Source organism: Schistocerca cancellata, chromosome 8, assembly GCF_023864275.1.
Source record: "Schistocerca cancellata isolate TAMUIC-IGC-003103 chromosome 8, iqSchCanc2.1, whole genome shotgun sequence".
NCBI classification, from domain to species: domain Eukaryota; kingdom Metazoa; phylum Arthropoda; class Insecta; order Orthoptera; family Acrididae; genus Schistocerca; species Schistocerca cancellata.
This window is the reverse complement of record NC_064633.1, coordinates 419134722-419160909: the sequence shown is the minus strand read 5'-3', so window position 1 is coordinate 419160909 and position 26188 is coordinate 419134722. Positions and strand designations below refer to the sequence as shown.

The 26188-nt window shown below is 38.5% G+C and overlaps 1 protein-coding gene across 1 annotated transcript in view; it reads right to left on the bottom strand.

Moving 5' to 3' along the window:
- The window catches only part of LOC126094447 (putative helicase MOV-10), a 354346-nt gene that overhangs the window by 179318 nt on the left and 148840 nt on the right, over positions 1 to 26188 (bottom strand). Inside the window, exons 5-8 of the mRNA XM_049908819.1 lie at positions 24938 to 25053; positions 15097 to 15218; positions 13084 to 13221; positions 1071 to 1254 (exon numbers count right to left, since the gene is read on the bottom strand). Of these exons, the coding sequence (XP_049764776.1) occupies positions 1071 to 1254; positions 13084 to 13221; positions 15097 to 15218; positions 24938 to 25053 (560 nt within the window). The remainder of the gene's footprint in view (positions 1 to 1070; positions 1255 to 13083; positions 13222 to 15096; positions 15219 to 24937; positions 25054 to 26188) is intronic.

The window sequence follows — 26188 nt, the reverse complement described above, 5'->3', positions numbered from 1 at the left end:
GATTTTTTTATTACCTTTCATCTTGCTTCAAAGGAGGGACATCACACATAAGATCCTTCCCCTTTCTCCTAAAGTGTTGTTCTTTCACCTACCCAGCCACCACAACATCCTGGTCCACCCCTATTACATTTTCAATGCCAACCCCTTGCCACAAGGATTATACAGCTGTGGAAGAACCAGATGCAAGACCTAACCAATACACCCACCCAGAACTTCCTATTCTAGTACCATCATGGGCTTATCCTGCCCCCTCCAGGGCTAAGCCACCTATGAAAGCAGCCATGTCAAACACCAGCTCTGCTGCAATCATTGCACAGCTTTTTATATTGGTATTACTATCAACCAGCTGTACACCAGGATGAATACCCACCACCAAACTGTGGGTGAGAGTGAAGTAGACCACACTGTGGCATAACATGAAGCAGCTGAACATAACATGTTTGATCTCAATGGCTGCTTCAGGACCTGGGCAATCTGAATCCTCCCCTCCACAACCAACTATTTTGAACTGCACAGATGTGAATTATCCCTTTTGCTCTCTAAAGCATCCCATCACCAACCTACTGTAACCTACCTCCCCACCATAGCCTCCTGACACTGTGTCTGGCAACCTTGTCCTGCTACCTAGTCCCTGCACACTTTGCCACGCAGCACTGTCTCCTCTCCACCCACCTGTACCTGCTATCCCTCTCCCTTCCCTGCTCCAATTCCAACTGTTGCTTCTATTCAACAAAATACAGCTGCAATCTCTCCAGAGATAGCAGTCATGCGTGTGTGTGTGTGTGTGTGTGTGTGTGTGTGTGTGTGTGTGTGTTCCTTCTCCTTCCTGAAGAAGGCTTTCACCAAAAGCTCAAAGAGTAACAGTCTTTTCGTTGTGTCTGTCTGCAATTCAATGTGTCATCTTTATGGCAAGTAGCAATCTATCCTTTTCAAACTATTGTTAAGTGTTACCTTTGCAGCATCCAAACAGCTTCTGTATTTCATTCAGTACTTTGTTGATAATATCAAGTACACTTTTCATATATCAGCAAAAATACAAATGAACACAAAATGTATACTAAAATTTTTACCTTCAGTATGCATAATTTTTTATTAGAGTGCAATGTCATTGTTTGGTCTTCACGATCAAACATGTGTATGTCTAATAGCATCTGATGTTCTTCCATGTGCAGCAACAACTTCATAAATTCACTGTAGGTTTTGGGTTTCATATCTGCAATGACTTTACCTCTGTTAGACTCCTTCAACATCCCTCTGCAAATGAAAACATAACGAATTACAACACACTAAGTGAAATCACAAAGACATTGTTCAATGGAAGCTACCAATGCAACAAAATAGCTTACACAGTTGTCAACATTCCCTGCAAGCTCTCATATTTTAATTCACACTGCATTATTAATCACATGGAATTAAAAAAGTAATAACAGATAAGTAGTTGCCAACTGACATGAAAGGAGCACTACACAAGATAAGTCTTGCTACATGCCCTTTAAGAATTCAATTTACATTTACAGAAACTGAGTCACTCTTTTGTTAGATGTATGATGTACTTACTGGAATTGGAAGAAGAAAAAGAAGAAGAAGAAGAAGACAGAAAAAGAGGTTTACTAAGGACCACATGGTATTTATCATATTGGAAAATCAGGGATATTTTAGCTTGTATGGATGCTTGCTAACAGCCATTCTTCTGGCACAACATTTGTGAAGGGAACAGGAAAGGGGGAAAATTAAAGTTGTGTCCTAAGTACCCTCAGCCGCTTACTATAAGATGACTCACAATGTTATTGTTGAGTGGGCAGTGCTCATTTCTTCTTTGTGTTAAATTTGTGAACACTTTAACAGAAAATTTTGACAGAAAAATTCAAATGGTTTCCGCACAGGAACCTAATTCCAATTAAATATTTTATTTGCAAACAAAACCTCATTATTTGCTAGAAAAATGTTGTGAAACCAGATCCTTTTAAAAACTGGAATAGTAAGGTAAATGTAATTTACAAGCCCACCAGGAAGATACAGGAATACCTTAAGCCTGCCAAGGACGCTCGCAAACCTTTGGAAAAAGCTGGAGTGTATAGGATCCCATGCAGTTGTGGTGATGTTTATGTGGGTACAACTAAAAGAACTGTTTCTAAACATTTGGAAGAGCACAAGGGAAATTGTAGAAGAGGAGAAACGGAACGATCAGCTGTTGCGGAGCATGCTTTCCAGCCAGGGAACCACAATATTCGTTTCGAGGAGACGCAAGTACTAGCGGCCACAAGCGGATACTACGAAAGGCTCTACGGGGAGGCAATCGAAATCGCTAAACACCCTAATAATTTCAGCTGAAAGGAGGGCGTGAAATTAAACGGTATATGGATGACATTGTTAAAGAAGATGTGTACCACCCGTCCACTACTGGGTGATGGCAACGGCAATCGACGGCGACGGACAGTGGCCAATTGCACCGACGTTTTCAAAACACGTGACGTCACACCGCGGCGCGGGAGCGCGCGGACACTGAATTTAGCGGCAGTCAGTAGCAAGCCAGTGGGTGTGTTGGACTTTCCATCGACCTATGGACCCCCTTGAAGATGTCTCCCAGAGTCAGAGACAAAACGTTGGGAATTGAGACAAAATTCATCAACCGACCACGGCATAACAGCCCAGATAATTATAATGGACATGAAATGCAAGAGGTTTCATTCAAAACAAAAATGAAAATCTGAATTAAAATATGAAAGTGAATAACAACAACTACTTCTTAGTTACTAAAACCAGGAATATGGTACTGTCAACAAAGAAAACTGTTTGGGACATCTGTGGGCTGGTAACTATTGTTTACAGCTATTCCTCTGATTATGTGTCGTTTTTGTTCAAAGCCAGTGGTAGACACTGAAAGTGGCAGCAAATGGTGGTTTATAGAAAAAAATTCAACATCTTGATAGAAGGCAGGGTGTACTGAGGAAACTTCAATGTAGGAGTCTAGGATGTGTCTTTTCCATATATTTTAAACTGGTAGCTTCAATAAAGAAGCTGGAAATTACAAAAACAGACTTCACCTTTGCGCACCAGCATCTGGGAAAAGACACCTTTTTGTAACCGATGCAGCAATTCTGCACTCAAGTCATTATGGACTTGAAATACTGGAGACCCGGAGGCATTACAAGCACCATCCTCAACAGCTACAGAATGAGCAAGCAGATTTCGGTTACTCTCCAATTCTTAATACCGCTAAACTTCACAACCCATTCAGATTGTGTTAAATTGTGCCTCACTACAACTCAGTGTGACAGTTATTTATTTATTTTAGTGTTCTAGGGTTATGAATGTATTCCAAAGCCCTTCTTCCGAAACAGAAAACACACACACACCCACACACATGGTCATGTCTCCAGGCTCCGGTGCTCATCATAGACAATGACCTTTTGTATGTGAACTGTGGTTGTGTGTCTGTGTGTTTTCTATTTTAGAAGAAGGACTTTGTTCAAAAGATTAAATGTTTTAGATATCTTTTTCATTTTGCCTGTCTGCGACTCAACCTCTCCTTTATGTGGTTAATAGCAATCTATCTTTTCCATATCGTTGTTATTCCATTCCTGTCTTTGCACTGTTTAATGTATTGTTTTATATATTTAAAATTAGCAATTAATTTCCTTGTTGATTATGAATTATTTGCTGTTTACTTTTGTTCTAATATGCACAAAATATGTCAGTAATGCTAGACAAAGGCCTACTACCCCAAAACCTGGATTGCAAAAACAAATAATGTGTGGAAAAAGTGGCAAATAAATGTGTTATTTTTCTTAAAAGAATGTTTCCTGAGACAATAGAGTGAAATCAACAGAAATTCCAGCACAGATAACAGAAAAAAAGAGAATAAACAAAAATCCATTGATTTTATTTGCAGTGCTTCCTTTGTATATGCATGCATTTCTGACTGATATAGTAATGAATATACAATAACGAAAGTTCAGTTAAATACACAACAAAGAAGTAAAACAATACAAAAGAATATACTTTCATCAATTGAATACGTAAACTTTGGTAACAAAATTAGTTTTTTAAATGGCTTACACTGTGACTCACAACACAGCATAAACCTTTTATTTCTACTATTGTTTTAGAAATGTTACCTACAAACCTTCATTCCTACACATTCTGTTTCCGTAAACATTTTAAGAGGTCTGCTAAGTAACCCTTTCCACAAAGAATGTTTCAATCTACTCCTTAGTTCAACACTCCATCGCTGAGACAACAAAGTGATCTTGTCAAGTGTTACAGGACTTGCCTCACCAAACTGATTACGTAGTGAAATTTGAGTGTATTGTTAACTGGTTTTTATGTGTATAGTACATGAAAAACATAATTTAATTGGACAGATAAAAAATATACTCACCAAGCAGTGGCAGAACACACACATAAAAGACTGTTGTGACTGGCACACTTTCGGAGCCAGTGGCTCCTTCTTCAGGCAGAAGGGTTGAAGGGGAACGGATAAAGGTGAAGAAAAAGGACTGGAGAGGTCTAGGAAAAGGAGTAGATTTCGGGAAAGTCACCCAGAACCGCAGGTCAGGGGAGACTTACAGTACAGGATTCCTTCTCATCCTGTACAGTGGTCTCCCCTGACCTATGGTTCTGGGTGACTTTTCCAAACTCTACTCCTTTTCCTAGACCTCTCCAGTCCTTTTCCTTCATCCTTATTTCTTCTGTTTAACCCTTCTGCCTGAAGAAGGAGCCACTGGCTCCAAAAGCTTGCCAGTCACAACAGTCCTTTTATGTATGTGTTCTGCCGCTGCTTGGTGAGTAGATTTTTTATCTATCCAATTAAATAATTTGGTTATAATAGAAGGAAACATTCCACGTAGGAAAAATATACCTAAAAACATAGATGATGTGACTTACCAAATGAAAGTGCTGGCAGGTCGACAGACACACAAACGAACACAAACATACACACAAAATTCAAGCTTTCGCAACAAACTGTTGCCTCATCAGGAAAGAGGGAACGAGAGGGAAAGACGAAAGGATGTGGGTTTTAAGGGAGAGGGTAAGGAGTCATTCCAGTCCCGGGAGCGGAAAGACTTACCTTAGGGGGAAAAAAGGACGGGTATACACTCGCACACACACACACACACATATCCATCCACACATATACAGACACAAGCAGACATATTACAATATTACATATTACAATATGTCTGCTTGTGTCTGTATATGTGTGGATGGATATGTGTGTGTGTGCGAGTGTATACCCGTCCTTTTTTCCCCCTAAGGTAAGTCTTTCCGCTCCCGGGACTGGAATGACTCCTTACCCTCTCCCTTAAAACCCACATCCTTTCGTCTTTCCCTCTCGTTCCCTCTTTCCTGATGAGGCAACAGTTTGTTGCGAAAGCTTGAATTTTGTGTGTATGTTTGTGTTCGTTTGTGTGTCTGTCGACCTGCCAGCACTTTCATTTGGTAAGTCATATCATCTATGTTTTTAGGTATACAATTAAATAATTTTATCAATAACTGATTCTTTTTGTTGTTATCTACATGAAAAACAGTTTGATAATAACATACATGTGCATATAATTTTTACGTAGTTTAAACACTAACAATTTATGCATGCATTTATAACATACTTTGCACATTGTTAACTTTCATTATTATTAATGTTCTGGTACTTGACTTACCATCATTACCTTCTTGCTTCACAGTACCATGTGATTAAGTATCAATAACAATGACTTAATTTTGGACACTATTTCAAATGTTCTTTGTTCATCATCGAACTAAGCTTGTAACACAGAACACATTCTCGGAAAGACAGTATGGAGATTGTTTTCGGGTAGGTTGCCAAACATTCACGTCCAGTGGTCAAGAGCAACCTGCTTCTCTTCTTAGCCCATGTCATTTTTCTTCTAATTTTTACCTCAAATGAAAGTTTATTGTAGCATTTTAATGGTTGAAATATGTAATTAATACTGCATTTCACTGCAAAATACAGCAGTTTAGTTCATCTACCTACATCATACTCCACAAGCCAAGTAATGGTGTGTGGCAGTGGGTACTATCTGTACCACTATCTGATCCCTGTTCAACTCATGAATAGTGTGTGGGAAGAATGATTGTCGGTAAGCCTCTGTATTGGCTCTAATTTTTCGAAATTTCTCCTCGTGGTCAAACGTGAGATGCATGTAGGGGAAAGTTATATGTTGTCTGACTCCTCCTGTAAAGTGCTGTCCTGAAATTTCAGTAGTAAATCTCTCCGCGATACACAACATCTCTCTTGTAACGTCTGCCAGTGGAGTTTGTTTAGCATCTCCATAATGCTCTCTCGCCAGCTAAATAATCCCGTGACGAAACGTGCTGCTCTTCATTGGATATTCTCTATCATCTCATCACTCCTACCTGACAGGGATCCCCAGATAGATGAACAATACTCAAGAATGGGGCAAACAAGTGCCTTATAGGCAACTTCCTACCTGGGTGAGTTATATTTCCTTCAGAATCTTCCAATGAATCTGAGTCTTGTGTCTGCTTTTCCCACTATCTGTTTTATATGGTCATTCCACTTAAGAACGCTCTGGATAGTTACACCTACACATTTTATGGCAGACGCTGTCTCCAGCTGTTTGTCATAATAGTGTAGATGTACAGTACTGGATTTCTTTTCCTATGTATGCGCAATATGTTACATTTATTTACCTTCAGGCTTAACTGCCAGAGTCTGCAACATTAATCAATTCTCTGCAGGTTGTTCTGCAAATTCTTACTATCTTCTGGTGTTGCTATTTTGGTATAAACAACTGCATCATCTGCGAATAGCCTTAAAAAGCATCCCACACTTTCTATTAGATCATTTATATATATTGTGAACAGCAATCGTCCCATCACACTTCCCTGTGTTACTCTGGATATTACCTTTACATCTGTCAGTTTAGTTCCATTAAGAGCAACGTGTTGAGTTCTATCTGCAAGAAAATCTTGAATCCAATAACAGGTCTGCTCTGATACTCCGTAAGCTCGTATTTTTTTCATTAAACGGCAATGTGAGACAGTGTCAAATGCCTTACTGAAATCAAGGAACATGGCATCAACGTGAGTGCCATTGTCCACTGCACTGTGGATCTCATGGAGGAACGGAGCGAGCTGAGTTTCACAGGATCTCTGTTTGCAGAATCCATGTTGATTTTTATAGAGGAGCTGTTCATTTTCTAAGAACGTCATAATTCTTGAGCATAAAATATGTTCCATTATTCTACAACGGATTGATGTCAACAATATATGTCTATAATTGTGTGGATGTGTATACGGCCTTTCTTAAAAACGGGAATGACCTGCACTTTTTTGCAGTCTTTAGGTACCTTTCATTGCTCAAGCGATATATGATAAAATTACTGCTAGAAGGAGAGCAAGTTCTTTCGCATAATCTTTATAGAATCTTATAGGTATTTCATCTGGCCCTGAAGCCTTTGCACTACTAAGTGATTGCAACTGCTTTTCAACTCCATGACCGGTTATCTTAATATCTGCCATTTCAATGTTCGCACTACTATTGAAAGGAGGGACAGAGTTACGATCTTCTGCGGTGAAACAACTTCGGAAGACCAAATTCAGTATTTTGACTTCTCTCTGTTATCTTCCGTTTCGGTGCCGGTGTGGTCACTGAGAGCATGAATAGATGATTTTGACACACTTACCAATTTTGCATATGACCAAGATCTTTTACGGTTTTTACTCAGGTCGGTTGACAAAGTCTCACTTTCGAAATCATTGAATGCTTCTCTCATTGCTCTCCTTATGCTCATTTTCACTTCGTTCAGCTTTTGTTTGTCAGTTAGGTTTTTACTTCTCTTGAATCTGAGATGAAATGGTCTTTGTTTACGTAGATCTTTTCGAGCACGGATATTAAACCATGGTGGATCTTTTCCATCACTTAAAACCTTACTCAGGACATATTTGTCTAGTGCATTTGAATTTTTTCCTAATATTTGATGCTGACTGCTGAGATATTCTGAAATTTGTATCCTGTCACCCTTGCTGAACAAATATATCTTCCTACATTTCATAACATTCCTTGTAGGACCCGTCACAGCCTTATGATCACTGATACCTTCCTCTATGTTAACTGATTCAGTAAGTTCAGGTCTGTTTGTTGCCAGGAGGTCTAAGATGTTACCCTCACGAGTTGGTTCTCTAACTATCTACTCAAGGTAATTTTCGGGCAGGACGTCCAGAACAATGCCACACGACTCCCTGTCTCTGGCACCAGTTTTGAAGGCATAACACTCCCAATCTATACCTGGCAAGTTGAAGTCACCCCATATTACAACGGCATGATCAGGAAAATTACTTATGATATTCTGCAAGCTCTGTCTGAAGCACTCTACAACTACAGATCCTGACCCACATGGTCTATAAAAGAATCCAATTACCATTTTTGACCCTTCTTTGATACTCAATATCACCCACCTTAATACACATTCGGAATCCATCATAACCTCGCTAGATTTTATCGAATTTTTTACTACAATAAACAAGCCACCACCATTGGTGACTAACCTAGCCTAACAATAAACATTCCAGTCTGAACTTAGCATTTCGTTGTCACTGACGTCTGGCTTCAACCAGCTTTCTGTTCCTAATACTATGTGTGCATTATAACATTCAATAAGTGATACTAACTCTGGGACCTTTCCTTGGATGCCCCTGCAGTTTACTAAAATCATAATAATCTTTTCTATTTCTGATCTGCGAAGACCAAGATTATCAGAGGTCACTGAGGCTGATTTAACAGGTAAATCGTAAATCACATTAGCTTCCAACGGAGTGGTCCTCTAACCTAAAAAAGCCCCATGTGCATGCACACCACATGTACTTTGCTACCCTAGTAGCCACTTCCTGCATGTAGTGCATGCCTGACCTATTAAGGGGAACCCAACAATTCTGCACCCGACAGCGGATGAGCTTGAGAAACTCATATCCAATACCGTCGCAGAGCCATCTGAGCCTCTGGTTTAGACATTCCACTCTGCTCCAAAGCAGAGGACTGCAGTCAATTCTGGGTACGATGCTACAAATAGACAGCTCGGCCTGCATCCCGCGCGTGTTGCTAGTTGCCTTCACCAAATCAGCCAGCCACCACAAGGAGCCGAGGCAATTTCGACCATTAGCTAAAAGCTTGTTGACAGTAGCCAATGCAGCTTCCAGCTGTTTATGGACAGCAGCCAACTCTTCTTGTGTCCGCTCACAATAAGCACAGTCCCTAGCCATATCGTTCTGTGTATAAAATAGATATGAGGACCCAAATGGCACTACTGAGTTTGAAAATATGCCAAGGGAGAATACAGTAACACTAAAAGGTGGTGTGCAGATTTCTCACTGAACTCTGAGACTGCAAGCTATTAATCAGAAATAAATTTCTCCACATGCAAGATTTACACTAGGAAGCTGCCCTACACAACTATATTCACAAGACTTATGCAAAAACAAAAAACTATTTTTTTTCTAACCACTAGTCTACACAGTAAAGTCCATCCCCAGTAGCTTAGTGGTCAGCATGACAGAATGTCAATCCTAAGGCCCTGGTTAGATTCCTGGCTGCATCGGAAATTTTCTCCGCCCAGGGACAGGAGGTTGTGTTGTCCTAATCATCATCTTTTCATCCCCGTTGACTTGCAAGTTGCCGAAGTAGCATCAAATTGAAAGACTTGCACCTGGTGAATGGTCTACCTGACAGGAGGCCCTAGTCACACGACATTTACATTTTCACAGTAAAGTATACATGTACAGTTCACTTCTTTAGAGAAGCACGTGAACAAAAAACAAAGACAAAATTAATTTACAGTTTAACACACACTTCTGCTGCTGCTGAAGCTGCTCTGCTGCATGTCCTCTCGACTTGGCGGCTGCCGCTACACCAAGTATTCAACAGTCACTTACTCAACTGAGGCAAGCTACGGGTAACATGGCGGTCTAGCTGCGGGAAAATTTACATTAGGAAGCTGCCCTGCACAACAATATTCACAAGAATTATGCAAAGTTTTTCAAATCTGTTTAATTTTTGTGCCTTTTGACTACAAAACCTGCTTTCTCAATCCCATCTAAGACAAAGTGAGATGGTATCCACTGAACTGCCATTGTCTTGTTCTTCTATAGTGGTTTAATTATTTCTTGCACTTCTTTGTCTTGAATGATTTTTGGATCCTGTATGTTAATAACTGTTGATATTAACAAGATTAGGAAAAGGATAGACTGATACCCACCGTAAAAAAGATTCATTGATTTGAAGAAAAGTAACTGCCTCAACTCAACAGGTAGTCTTTACAGTGAGCAGTGGTCTATCCTTTTCCTGATATTGATGTTATACCAACCTGGTGTTTCAATTGTTTGACTTAAAATGTTGATATTGTTGCTATGGAATCAAAAATATGACTGTTTTATTTAATGTTTGTAGCAAGTGGTTTAAGTGACTTATTGCAATTCTAATGGTTTCAACTTCACCTTCATCATTTTAGTGGTGTGACCCCAAAGTTTGATAGAGAGGAAAATTTTTTTCTATATTCCTATTCCGACATTTCCTACTTTTTTCATTAACGAACCATTTGTGTAGATGTGGAGCCACTGACCTTCAAAGTGTCTCACATTTATTGTTTCCAATGCCGCAGCTCTCATAATTAATTTATCTATTCCACTTTTTTATAATTATAAGTTGTGTCTAGTTTGTACTGTAATTGAGGAAGCACAACTGGAAAGAGTGAGAAAATAAATTCAGCATCAACTTTTGGCAGCCTATATTGTGATCTTATGTCTTCTACTTTCTGATGAACCCAATCTGTGTTTTCAACTGTTATTATTAACACACAAATCTTTATATTTCAGCCGTTTAATATGATTCGGTACAAAAATCTGAAGCAGTGTTAATATTTGAATACTTATTTCAATATGTTCTAATCCAGTTAGAATTCTCATGGATGCTAACGATGATTTTACTCCCTCAGTTATTGTTTTCATGGCTTGGTTCTGGACTAAATTCTTACAACTATTGCAATTTTGTAGTGAATTTAGTTTCCTTTCAGTCTTTTTGTCCATATCAGGAATCCTATGTTGTTTGTATGATGGCAGATGTAAAATTTAACAGATCACGAAAATGGATTGCCTTTGCTACTCAATCAGTATTCTCTGAAGAATTACACTATTTAAAACATGAATGAAATGTGCATCAAATCAGTCAGTCCAGAATCAGGCAGTCTGTGATTCATACTTGTCTCTGTAAGCACTTATACTGCCTGCATAGTACGTCTTGCAGCACAACAAGCTCTCTTGTGTGTAATGATCCATGTGTGTGTTTTTGAGAAACAAACTTCTTCTGATGAGAAATAGTTTAAATAAAAATGTCAAAATTAAGATTCTACTGAAATGCTTCAGTCTTGTATAGCTAAAAACCCGGATAATCCTTACTAATCAAGACAGGTTTGAAATTATCCCCTAGACACTGTCACCAAAATGAATGTAAGTACTGATACAACATCTTCTCTTGGGCATTAAACAGTAAATGCAATATTACTGATACTCGCTAGAAGTGCATGCATAAAGTATTTGTAGTTTATCCCAGGTGTGGGTTGTTATACTTTCCTGTCAAAATTATATATCTGCTGTTCTTGGTGAAATTAACATACTGAAATGTTGATATATCATACTATGACTGCAGTAAATCAAAAGATTTACTTACTACAGTACAGTACAGTACAGTACGATACAATATGATCATCTGAACTTCTCTGATGATGTGGATACATCAATGGTTGTATACAAAAAGGCAAATGAGCAATATAAACACACTAAACCTTGCATTGACAGTCTAGCACATACACTGATCAGCCAAAATACTATGACCACCTGTCTGCTAATGATATGAACCCATCCAGCTGATAGTAGCATCACCTGTCGAGGAATGACTACTAGTCAGACACATGCTTGGTGGATGTAGTATCAGCGAGCATGCTGTCTGTGTGTAAAATGGGAAAGGCGCACGATCTATCCGAGTTTGACCGATGCCAGACTGTGAATGCCTAGAGGTTCAGCATGAGCATTTCAGAAACTGCATGACTTGTTGATTGTTTGAGGAGTGCAGCGGTGAGTGTCTTCAACATGTGGCAAATTCAAGATGAAACTATGGCCAGGCATCATGGGGCTGGATGGCCACATCTCGTTGCAGATGTCGGACGTTGCAGGCTGGGCAGTGATCTGTGGTGGAACTAACATCAGACTTTAATGCTGGGCAAAGTACAAGTGTGTCTGAATACACAGTGCTCCAAACACTTCCTAACGATAAGCATCTGCAACTGATGATCCATGCATGCACCAATGTTGGCATCGGAAAATATGACTGAAATGGGCATGTGACCAATGGCACTGGATGTCAGTGCAATGGCAGAGTGTTGCATGGACTGATGAATACCGATACCTTCTTCATCATGCCAATGGGACAGTACAAATCTTCCAGGTGACCAGCTTCTTGACACCTGTACTGCAGGATGGAGACAAGCTGGTGGCAGCTCCATTATGCTCTGGAGAAAATTCATGTGGACACGCACCAAGATGGTTAAGGAGTATCATACACTGGTTGCAGACCATGTGCACACCTCCATGATGGTCATGTTTCCTGACAGCAGTAGCCTTTTTCAACAAGATAATTCACGATGTCACAAGGCCAGGCATGTGATGGAGTGATTTGGGGAACAAAGCGATGAGCTCCAGTTGATATGCTGGACCCCAACTTGCCAGATCTGAACCTGATCAAACATATCAGGGATATTGTTGAACATCAAGTAAGAGCCCATCACCTCCCTCCCCGGAATAAACATGAATTAGGTGACTTTTGTGTGCAGATGTGGTGCCAACTCCCTCCAGTGACTTACTAAGGCCTCACTGCTCCCATGCCACAATGCGTTGCCACTCTTATCCATGCCAAAGGTGGACATACCAGCTTTTAGGTAGGTTGGTTATAATGTTCTGGCTGATCAGTGTACAGTATATATACTAACTTGGGAAAGCCTTCATGGAAAAATGCCACTTAAACCTAAGCACATAAACAAATAATAAAAAACTTACAAGATTTTTTTTAGTTTTCCCTTCACATTATTTTCCATTCCTGGGGTCTCTCTAAATCCATTATTAATTATGTATTTCAGATCAGCAGGTATCGGATAAGAATTAAGTGGTCTAACACAAGGAGTCTTTTTTTTGGACCTGAAAAAATAAATTTCACATGTGTTGGTTATGGTATAAAGTATCACAAAATAATTTAAATTCTGTTTGACAGATATTAAATATTTATAATCTAAGTTATATAAATACATCAGAATAATATTTGAGGTACCAATATCATTTAACTGATGTGATAACCGAAAATTTTCCAAGGAATACAAGCATTTGCATGAAGAAAGACAAACATGCCTATGGAAAGAACATGGGATCACAGCTCAGTGTTAAATTTGCATCTTTGTTGTACTACACAAATATACAAAAAAATATAATCATACATTCATACTTTTTCCTTGCACTGCGATCCAATGGTGCAAGTAGATGATTCTCTTCACTGAAACTGCTCACCACAGTACAAATGCATTAAGTTCAAGATAAAGTTTTGTAATTAATTTGTTATTAGTTTACAGGTACATGTCAGCATTCCAGGCAGACCTTGAAATCCCAATGCCACAGCAACACAGCACACCAGTAGAAGAGCCAGCTCAATGATAAACTGAAGTATGGTGTGGTAATTTGTTTTGTACATCAGAAGGGAGGAGTGCCACAAGAACTCATGTTGACTTGGTGGAAGTGCACGGCAACAGTGCACATTATATGACACATTTATTAGGTCTCACAGACACATCCATGCAGTCAAACACGAATGATGGATAACTAAGCAGCAGAACATTTCTCTGTGGAGAACCAGGATGTTGAGAGAAGTGTAGGCCCTATAGCTTGAAGATAGGGGAATCACAATCTAGGGGATAGTGGAAAAAGTGAAAACTAAGTCAGTTTTCAACATCCTGCATGATATTTTGACCATGTTGGAGGTCACTGCCCACTGAGATATGGAATTGCTTGCACCCACTCAAAAGCCAGCCGAGCTGGGGCAGCAGTGGAAATTTAAAAGTTGTGTCAGGTCAATCCAGATGTCTTCTTAATGATCTCTTAATACTCATGGACGAGTTCTCGTGACCTCTTCCTCTTTCTTCAGATGAAGAACAGATGACAGTGACGGCTAGATTATTTTAGAGGTGCAACTTTTTCTGAACAGCCAAAATGTAGACTTCTACAATCAAGGCATCTGCCAAGCCATCCATCACTGGGGAAAATGTCGCCCATTGAAGATGAATATGTAGAGAAGGGTTAACACCCTCTATGATTCATGGTCACATCTTCATTTCTTCATGACTACTCCTCATGTATAGTGAGTCGTTACCTTTTCTCATTTTGTTTTAAGTCATAGATCCATTGATTGATTTTGAACACTGAAGTGTGGTTTGTTTTATTTAAAATGAGGGAGAGGAAAGCAAGAGGAGGAGAAAATATTCTAAGACAAACTGCAGTTCTACATCCAAACAGTTTTGAAGTCCAGTCAAACACATAACATAAAATTTAGAGTCTTCTTTCCCACATATGCTATGAATTATCTTTCATGTAATAGAAAAACAATATCACAAACTATTAACAAATGTATGAGTATGATTTAAAACTTTCATCTGATTCAAAATATTTACATAAACAAAAACGTGTTGCACAAGAAATTTTTATAATTTTTGAGCTTATGTGCCAAGAAAAAGAAAAATCAGAGAAGAATAGTAAAACATTTTTAATGGAAACATCCACCATAAGCTATTCTGAACACTGGGTTTGCTGAAGAAACACCAACCCTTTTATTTTTGACAGTTAATTGTAATTAATATTGTATATAAGGACTGATTTTGGTTTCACAGATCAGACTGAATAATATGACAGTACACCTACAGTTCCAAAATTCTCATAAATGCACTAACATTTGATTCTTCATCTGCATGTTAAATATACCTGAAGCAGATTACTGTTTAATTTTAAAGTTTCAATCATCTCTGCACTTACATAGGTGGTGGTACTCCACTCACTGTAGGATATTCTGCTGTCTCCAATATGATAGGAATTATTCTTTTGTAAGGTGCTGTTGGACCCAAATCATCAACTTCTTCACTTTGAACTCTGAATACCTATTACAATTACAAGATTGTTAAAGTTGTTGGCATAACAACTACAAATGTTAACAGGTTAATAGCTACTGTTGCTTAAATTAATGGAGCAACAGAGTAATTACCAGGAAAATATGTGAGTGAATGTGAGCGTTTGTCATACATATCCAAACAGTTACTTTTTTTTAGGGCCTTAGAAGTCACATTTCACTGTAGAGTGATAGTAAGTAGAACATGCACATCTTTCCCTCCCTCATTCACCATCACCGGAGCCTTGATTTATGGTAGGCTGCAGTTGCACCTTATATCAGTTAAGCTAATGAGTATGGGGCGGAAGGGGGGGGGGGGGGGGGGGGGGGACGACAACTTTGTATCTTTACTCTGTCTATGAATAACACTAAACTACAATGTACATAATAATATTAATGATTTAAAGAGAATCAACTCACTGAATAGATGAGGGGCTGAATTGTTGATAGGCAAATAAACAAGACTGAAAATGTTTCTATCTTTTTAATAAATCCTCCTATAGAGCCATAGAAGCACATTCACACCGAAACACACATACACACATATACCTAAAGCCTACAGCTATCAGTCTTGTTTATGTTCCTGTCAATGACTCAGCACCTCAAACTATTCACTGAGTTTGACCATTACTCTTTACGGCCCATTCTTACAATGTCCAGCAAAGTAAGAGTAAGAACTAACCTCCAGTAAACTTTACGGTCAGATTAAACATACAGTAAATTCACTTTGGTTTTAATATCTGAAGGTTAAGTTTTACTGGCAGTTAATAAATCTGTACAATATTTGGAACAGTTGGTACACATGTTTATGGCATATGTATTATTGTCTATTAGTTGTTTAAATTTTCTCAACAGAAGGGTTTATAAACCAGCCATCAAATGTGACAAGAATACAGAAAAGCTACGGGGCTTTGGGGGTGCTTGGGCTGTAGAACTGGATAATCCATATGATAGAGATGCAGTAGGTAAGATTATTGTCACAGTTTAATTCTCTTTAGTAAATATTTTATATTTTTGTCATCAACTGCCACTTTGAAGAACTAAAACCTTACACCATTGTTATTTAAATATTCATGTAAACTGTTACTTGATTTCGATTTAAATTTCAGATACTGAGAAAGCAACAAGCAGTGGGTCTGCAAAAACCTGCTGCTGCACTGATGTCATTAATGATCCTACAACTGAAACTATTATTATTAAAATGACTGAGGAATGTAGTGAAGAACACTTATAATCACTTGAGTCACCTTCACACTTCAGATCAGTTACAAGACCTCGAATTAACAACTGGGAGTAGGGCTTAAAAAAAGGAAGTTGAGAGTATTACTTAAGACAGTCTACACAGCAGATGTGTGTTTTATACAGAAAAAGAAGAAGACAATAAAGAGAGGCATGAATGGGAAAGATAAAGATGTGAGTGGGAAAGAGAAAGCCACGAGTGGGAATGGTTAGAATATGAACAGATAATGGGCTAACAAACATAAAAATAAATTTGAAAAAAAAAGACAAAGATTTGTAAATGAATAATATATTGTACATTGTAATACCATATCATTGCATTTAATTTTTTAATATATTGTAAGTACTGATGGGAATCACATTTTCCATTGTAGCAAGATATGATTTCACTGTTGTGTGAAACAGTCTGTTCTCACTGTAGGTTGCTGAATGTGCTCTACAATGTCTGAGGCATGAACTTCTAAGTTGGTATTTGGCTCTAGAGGATGCTCATTTTCTTCTTGTTTCTGAACTATACTGTGTAGTACAGAACAAGCAACAATAACTTTCAAGCCTACTGATAACACTGGAAATCTTCACTTCTGGTATGAATGTGTAATTCATTACAGAGCCTCTCCACTTTGTTACTGGGTATGGCAAGTTATATCAGTAAATAGGTTTTCCAGGGATATGCACTGCCACTAATATCTATGAGCCTTTATGGTCTCTTCTTTCTAAGCATGCCCTTTACCTTCTATTCATGAAAATGTTACTATTATGTATTCACCCAGGTCATCATGCTACAATGCCAGTAGTAAACAACTCTGCATTACCAGTACTTGTACATTTATGGAAAAATAACCTTTTCCATTCCTACAAATTCCAGCATGGTCACCTTGAGATGATTGAATTCTAAAACAGGCGCAGTCTAATGTACCCAAAATTTTAGGAAAATTTTGAGTATGAAAGAAATGTAACTTAGTATTTTCAATTGTGTCTTCAGTTTCTGAAAGTTTTATGTAGTCTTTTGCCAGATCTCAATAGCTTCACTTACAGTTTTTACTATGAGAAGCAGCACAAAATGCAATTAGCATGCATCCTAGAGTGTGAAATTGGAAGGTTAAAAGTAATTGGTAATTGGTTGATCAGTGATACAGCATTATTCCTCAAATGGAATGGAATGCACAATCTTAAATGTATCATGTATTCATTAACATTTTGAAGAAACATTATAGAAGAGCCAAAAAGAATAATGCAGAACTTATTACAATGTTGTAGCAAGAGGAGAGGTGATACTCGTATGTGGTGTGTCCCAGGTGGTGGGTAAGAGGGTTCTAACCAGCTTACTGGTGGACTTGAGTGAAATGAAATAGCTCTCATGGACCAAACACTCCCTCTGCAGTTAATAATTGTAGTGGTAAATCAGAACTTGCTCCAGCTAAGGTTAATTACTTTTGAAGGTCAAACATGGAAAGACCCATTGGGGAAAAAATACCTCCATTGTGTCCAAAAAGGCAGGAAAAGGCTACATCATATTTAATGGGTAGACAACTAGAATACAGAAGTGAATTGGAGCATTTGCAATCACCTAAATGCATAAGGACACACAAAAAGAAGATTTAACATAAGCAAATAAATTATATACCAACGCACAACATAAATTCACTACTTAAGACCAGAAACTCAAGAACTACACAGATGAATTAAATAAACAAAAAATGTTAATAGTGGTTCATGGTGTGGGTTCTTGTAGTCATGTCCTAGTTCATGAACCACGGGCAACGTATGAGTGGCCAAGTAAGTGGTCCCGACAGTCGGGATACCAGTTACTTTGGAATAAGGCTGGGCATCTCGGACATATTCTGAGTCGTGGTCACCTTTGTGCTCATACGGCAAAGACTACCAAATCCACCGGCTAGTCCCTCAGCCGTTAGGGGTAAAACCCAATGGGACTCGGGGCAAGTAAGGCTAGCAACCTGCTTCCCTGGTACTTTAAATATGATGCTGGCAACAATCAGAGCAAAATGCCTCGGACCTTTGGAGGTGACGGAGTCCCACCTCTAACTGACAAACCAGGGACTCCTAAGATACGACTTGGCAAACAAATGGTAATGAGATGGGGAGCTATTAATATCAATGGGGGCTACTCTGGGAAGAAGGTAGAGCTGGCAGAGGCTGCAAGTAAGATGGGGCTGGACGTTTTAGCTGTTAGTGACATTCGGGTAAGGGGTGAGAAAGAAGAGGAAGTGGGAGAATACAAGGTCTACCTGTCAGGAGTCAAAGCAGGAATAGCACAATGGGGTGTAGGGCTTTACATCAGGAAAGAAATGGAACCCAGCGTAGTTGCAATAAGGTATGTAAACGAACGACTGATGTGGATAGATTTGACAGTGTCTAGCAAGAAAATTAGGATTGTGTCAGTATATTCGCATTGTGAAGGGACAGATCAAGATAAGATGGATAGTTTTTATGAGGCACTCAGTGATTTAGTTGTTAGAGTAAAGGACAAGGACAGTGTTCTGCTCATGGGTGATTTTAACGCCAGGATTGGAAATCGAACAGAAGGGTATGAAAAGGTTATGGGTAAATTTGGAGAGGATATGGAGACCAACAGGAATGGGAAATAACTCTTGGATTTCTGTGCCACTATGGGCTTAGTAATCACAAACCCCTTTTTTAAACATAAGAACATTCACCGGTATACTTGGGAAGGCAGGGGAACCAGATCTGTCATTGACTATATAATAACAGATCAGGAATTCAGAAAGGCTGTGAGGGACACACGTGTATTCAGGGGATTCTTTGATGACACTGATCATTATCTAATTGGGATTGTGAGGCCGAAAGTGCAGGAGGTCAGGTCCATATGTAGAAGGATAAGAGTGGAGAAACTTCAGGATAAGGAAATCAGGCACAAGTACACAACAGCGATCTCAGAGAGGTACCAGTTAGTTGAATGTAGTCAATTACAGTCATTGGAAAAGGAATGGACAAGGTACAGGGACACAGTACTAGAAGTGGCTAGAGAATGTCTTGGAACGGTAGTGTGTAAAAGTAGGATGAAGCAAACAGCTTGGTGGAATGCTACAGTCAAGGCCGCCTGTAAAAGGAAAAAGAAGGCGTATCAAAAATGGCTACATACCAGAACCCAGGTAGACAGAGAAAGTTATGTTGGAGAAAGAAACAAAGCCAAACAGATAATTGCAGCATCCAAGAAGAAATCGTGGGAAGACTTTGGAAACAGGTTGGAGACCTTGGGTCAAGCGGCTGGAAAACCATTCTGGAATGTAATTAGCAGTCTTCGAAAGGGAGGTAAGAAGGAAATGACAAGTATTTTGGACAGGTCAGGAAAACTGCTGGTGACTCCTGTGGATGCCTTGGGCAGATGGAGGGAATATTTTGAAGGGTTGCTCAATGTAGGTGAAAATGCGATCAGTAATGTTTCAGATTTCGAGGTAGAATGGGATAGGAATGATGATGGAAATAGGATCACATTTGAAGAAGTGGAAAAAATGGTCAATAGATTGCAGTGCCATAAAGCGGCTGGGGTGGATGAAATTAAGTCGGAACTCATCAAATACAGTGGAATGTCAGGTCTTAAATGGCTACACAGGATAATTGAAATGGCCTGGGAGTCGGGACAGGTTCCATCAGACTGGACAAAAGCAGTAATCACACCAATCTTTAAACATGGAAACAGAAAAGATTGTAACAACTACAGAGGTATCTCTTTAATCAGCGTTGTGGGTAAAATCTTCTCAGGTATTGTTGAAAGGAAAGTGCGAGTATTAGTTGAGGACCAATTGGATGAAAATCAGTGTGGGTTTAGGCCTCTTAGAGGTTGTCAGGACCAGATATTTAGCTTACGGCAAATAATGGAGAAGTGTTATGAGTGGAACAGGGAATTGTATCTATGCTTTATAGATCTAGAAAAGGCATATGACCGGGTTCCTAGGAGGAAGTTATTGTCTGTTCTACAAGATTATGGAATAGGAGGCAAACTTTTGCAAGCAATTAAAGGTCTTTACATGGATAGTCAGGCAGCAGTTAGAGTTGACGGTAAATTGAGTTCATGGTTCAGAGTAGTTTCAGGGGTAAGACAAGGCTGCAACCTGTCTCCACTGTTGTTCATATTATTTATGGATCATATGTTGAAAACAATAGACTGGCTAGGTGAGATTAAGATATGTGAACACAAAATAAGCAGTCTTGCATATGCGGATGACTTAAGTTGTGATGGCAGATTCGATTGAAAGTTTGCAAAGTAATATTTCAGAGCTAGATCAGAAATGTAAGGACTATGGTATGAAGATTAGCATCTCCAAAACAAAAGTAATGTCAGGGGGAAAGAAATATAAACGGATTGAGTGCCAAATAGGAGGAACAAAGTTAGAACAGGTGGACGGTTTCAAGTATTTAGGATGCATATTCTCACAGGATGGCAACATAGTGAAAGAACTGGAAGCGAGGTGTAGCAAAGCTAATGCAGTGAGCGCTCAGCTACGATCTACTCTCTTCTGCAAGAAGGAAGTCAGTACCAAGACTAAGTTATCTGTGCACCGTTCAATCTTTCGACCAACTTTGTTGTATGGGAGCGAAAGCTGGGTGGATTCAGGTTACCTTATCAACAAGGTTGAGGTTACGGATATGAAAGTAGCTAGGATGATTGCAGGTTCTAGTAGATGGGAACAATGGCAGGAGGGTGTCCACAATGAGGAAATCAAAGAAAAACTGGGAATGAACTCTATAGATGTAGCAGTCAGGGCGAACAGGCTTAGATGGTGGGGTCATGTTACACGCATGGGAGAAGCAAGGTTACCCAAGAGACTCATGGATTCAGCAGTAGAGGGTAGGAGGAGTCGGGGCAGACCGAGGAGAAGGTACCTGGATTCGGTTAAGAATGATTTTGAAGTAATAGGTTTAACATCAGAAGAGGCACCAATGTTAGCACTGAATAGGGGATCATGGAGGAACTGTATAAGGGGGGCTATGCTCCAGACTGAACACTGAAAGGCATAATCAGTCTTAAATGATGATGATGATGATGATGATGATGATGATGATGAAAAATGTTAATAGTAGTGCTCCAACATGTGAGAAACGCAATAGAGAAGCTAGTCAAATCACAAGGATGTAGAATTTATAATGGGAAACCATAAAGCAATGTCCGCAATTTGGAATAGGACTTATAGCGAACACAAAAATAATAGATTCAATAACTGATTTTCAAGCAATATTGCCACGAATTGCAACTCTGACTTTTAAAACAACGAATAAAAACTACATAACTGTAAATGCTTAGGCCCCCGCAAATGAAAAAAAAAAAAAAAACTAACGAAAACAGAGGAAGAGGTAGATAAATTTTGGGACCTTTTCCAACAAACTGCAAGCAGAATAAATAAAAGGAATGTAAAAACCTTATTGGGTGATTTCAACGCCCAGCTGGGAAAAGAAAGAAAATATGAAGATATAATTGGAAAATGGAGTCCAAATAGCTTTACAAACAAGAATGGTCAAAGGCTTGTAGAACTCTGCAGAGAACACAACCTTACATCTAAATCAACATACTTCAAGAGGAAGCTGATCAAGACAAACTGGTACCAAATCTCAAGAAAATCTCAAGAGACAAGCCAAGAATCCAGCTCCCTTGAATCCACGAAGAAAATGTGCATGGTGGACTCCAGAATGTGACAAATTTCACGAAGAAAAAAAAAAAAAAAAAAACTAAGCACAGTTAATTTTTCAAACAAACAAAACAGAAGAAAATTCCATCAACATCAAAAACAAAAGGAAAAAATTCACACAAAACATTACGAGAACTAGGAGAGGATTCCATAAAGACATAATAAACTCTATATGAGATAATTACTTCAAAACCAATTCCAGAACTACTACAAAATCTTTGGACAACAACTACAACAACTTGAGCCCCCGACACTAACAATGAAAGATGAAGATGGAAAAAGGGCACACAGCAACAAAGAAAATGTAAAAATCATGGGAAAACCATCTAATAAACTTTTGAATTTTGAAGAACCCAAAAGAACTCTTCCAAATCGATGTAAATGTCCCAATTAACACTGAAGCTAACAAATTAGACCCCACAACTTACCAAGAAGTAGAAAGGCACCTCAAAGGACAAAAATATTATAAGGAATGTGGAGAAGATCAGATTTTTGTTGAAATGTGGAAATATTCGAGTGACACAGTCGAGACCTCCTTATACATGATGCTACCAAAAATTTGGATAACAGAACAGTAACCTGAGCAATGGACTACGGCCACATCCAGCCACTTACACAAAAAGGGGGATAACAGCAATCCAGAGGAATCTCTCTCCTACACTGCACATACAAGATTTTATCCAACATGCTATATGGAAGAATCAAGGAACAATTACAACAGGAGCTAGGGGAATATCAGGGAGGTTTCAGACCATGGAGAAGCTGTGCAGAGCAAATCATTAGTTTAAAATTGATTACGGTATACTACACAAAACAGAGTAAACCTCTAGCAATAACATTTGTAGAATTTAAGAAGGCATATGACTGCCTCCATAGACCTTCAGCGCTAAAAATTTTATGGAATCTGGGACTCCACCCAAAGCTAATTAGTGCTCTGGAGTACATAACAAGAGAATGATACACCAAGTCAATTGCTCCTGAAGATGACAATGGAGGTAATCATTGAAAGCTTGAGATTTTATCCCAAACTGACGCGGCAAGAAATCCAAGAATGTTTTACATATAAGTGCCGTAGCGAAAGACTTTATTCCCAAATAAATAGATTCGTGATTTGAGGGGGAGGGGTGTTATGAAAACAGACTACACCACACATATCTAACAAAATAACACCAAAGACTGCACCCAACAGATTCAATCTTCCTTGTCAAGTAAAGAAGATCACAAATGGGATCTGCCCTGGATATAGAAGGTATGCGGATATGCAACAAAAATGGGGCAAGTTGCCTTCAGCAGAATGTTATTGTTTTAACCATATTATGGAACATTACTATATTACATCATATTCACAAGTCATTGCTAATTTTTTCAGTGCCCCACCTGACTCAATGAATATATCATGGAAATGTATTTGGCAGTATGATGAAAATACATGAGATAATTATTCAAATATTTAATAAGAGCTAACTATTGAGCTATGATGTTTTTGTGTGTGGTTTTTTATGTTAGTGATTTGACACTATTAATACTATAATGAAAATTCATACTATGTAAATAAATTTCCAATTATCTACATTTGTGGACTGAATACTTCTGCTAGTATTATTACAGGTTACAATACTCAATATAAACAGCTCTGCAATATCACTGCTGTAACTACAGCCTCTTGGCTATTTGGCTATAATTATCACTGTACTTACATAAACATCAAGCAAACACACACTACTTAGCATAATTGCTAAATCAGAAGCTTTCTCAAATTATTGACTTCTCAGTCATATTATTTTCACTTTCAATCATTTCACACACAAGCAGATTATAGCCTTCAGGTTTATGATGGTTGAAAAATGTTAACACAACTTACACAAGCAGTTTCTGACAGTCACTTCTTGATGTTTATTTATACCTCGACTCATTCCACATTGGTGATACCTCTCCTACATGAGAGGGTACACATTTTGCAATATATGAACAAATTAATAAACAATGTTTACACTGAACAACTAAAGTGTGATTTAATGGTGGACTAAAAGCAAAATTTGATTTTAGATTTTCTTCCTTACTGTCATCATGCCTGCGAGGTTGAATTCAGCCCCCCCCCCCCCCCTCCCAATCATGACCTGTGACAATGGTATAGTTCTAACACATACACAAGGATAAATAAAAAACTTACAAAATACTCTGCTACTGTTTAGTACAGTAGATAACAATACATAAGTGTGCAACCACTGCTTTCAAATGTTGCCTGGCACGATCATATCAACACTGCAATGGTATGTAGTATTCTCTAAAGTAACAGGGTATTTTTGTTACTCTGTTTTCAAGTTTTTATCTGTAACTGTACACCGCTCTACTACTGTCAAACCTCAACCATAAGAGAAAAGAGCAAAATGGCATTTTTTTTAACAGTGAGTACCATTAGTTAATTCAAATGCTTCCTTTTCACTCACAGTGTGATCATATGACACTGTCTGTACTAAAGTATATTTACTGCCTGTGCAATGTAGCCACAAAGATTATTAACAAACCAAACAAGTTACTCTGTAACAAGCCACAGAAAACTAATAGCTCCACATATCTGAACACTCAGGAAACAATCCTCACCAGTGTCACAAATTTATGAGTATAGTTGAGATTCGTAGTGAACAAAATCATAGAATACAATGACAAAACAAACATTAATGTAATTCATTAATTAAAACAGGTTCCCTAGTTATATTATAAAATGACATGTATCCTTTTGTTTAAGGATTATCTGAGAAATTTTAGCACATGGAATTTCAAATATTTGACATTCAACACTTTGACTCACCATTTCATGCAGCACAAGTAGGTTCTTATTATCCTTGGTTATATGAAAAACTAAAGGATAAATTACTGCTGCAATTTCAGAGAACTTAGCTTCTACAGTGAACTGTATGGTTTTTCCTGTAACAGTAATTTTAACAATAGTAAATAAATAAAAACTCGTAAATCATGAATGCTGCATGAATCAGTGACTAAACTTGTTAGCAAACAAATACTTGAAGAACTTTGTCTCCAAAAATGACATCACTTGTCAATACTTCTATTCTTTACAAATATTTCAACAGGACTATGCAATAATTCCTAGTACCGGACCCACATTATGAAGTCAATGGCTCAGTAAGATGTTTATCAGTTGGTTGCAGGTGCAGGGTAGTCCATGCAGCATATGTAAACACAGCAGTTCTTGTTATTCCACTCAACGAATTGATGGATAAATTTAGTTTACTATGCACACATCTGAAAGGTCACTAGGTGCAGTGTGAAGTGCTGCTCTGCCAAAGCCAGTTGTCATGGGTGAAAAACAGTGGCAGATTTAAGAACTGTCAGACTGTCTGGTGTCACTTGTGTCAGCTTGATGTCTTCACATCCTCTCCAGCACAAAACAATTGACTATTTTCTGGACACTGATTTGGACTTTGTTACACCTCCCATCGAAGCTTGGCCTGCGCACAGACACACCATTTTCTTAATGCAACAAGTCTCCATTTGACAGCATGTTGTGCCTATAATGAGTGCACTGATGTGGTGATGTGTGTGTGTGTGTGTGTGTGTGTGTGTGTGTGTGTGTGTGTGTGTGGGCGCACACCGAGACATGATTCGTATCAGTGTGCTTCCCAGCCCAACAAAGTTAAATCTCCAGATTAGTTTAATTGCCAGGAGATATCCACCTCTATAAGTCTTTATTTCTGTGTGGTTCAAGAAGAGTCGGGATCTATTATTTTCCGTGATTTATTTGTACTTCATTGGTGTTCAATAAAACCAGTATTGTTGAAGAAGCAGACATACAACACTAATGCCCTACTCGTCACTCAGACTGCTACGGTATGCTGCACGCTTTAGTGGTCATTCTACATTTCTATACACTTTTATTTTGCAAACTTGTTTGTTAAAATGTAGGAACAATATTTGCTAAAAGTTATAGCTGTCCTGTAAGCAGGCTCCTTTTACCAGTTTAAATTAGAAATACTGGTTATTTTATTTCTTAAATGAATGCAAGTTCTTCAAGTTCTGTACAGTGCTGAGCTCAAATAATGAA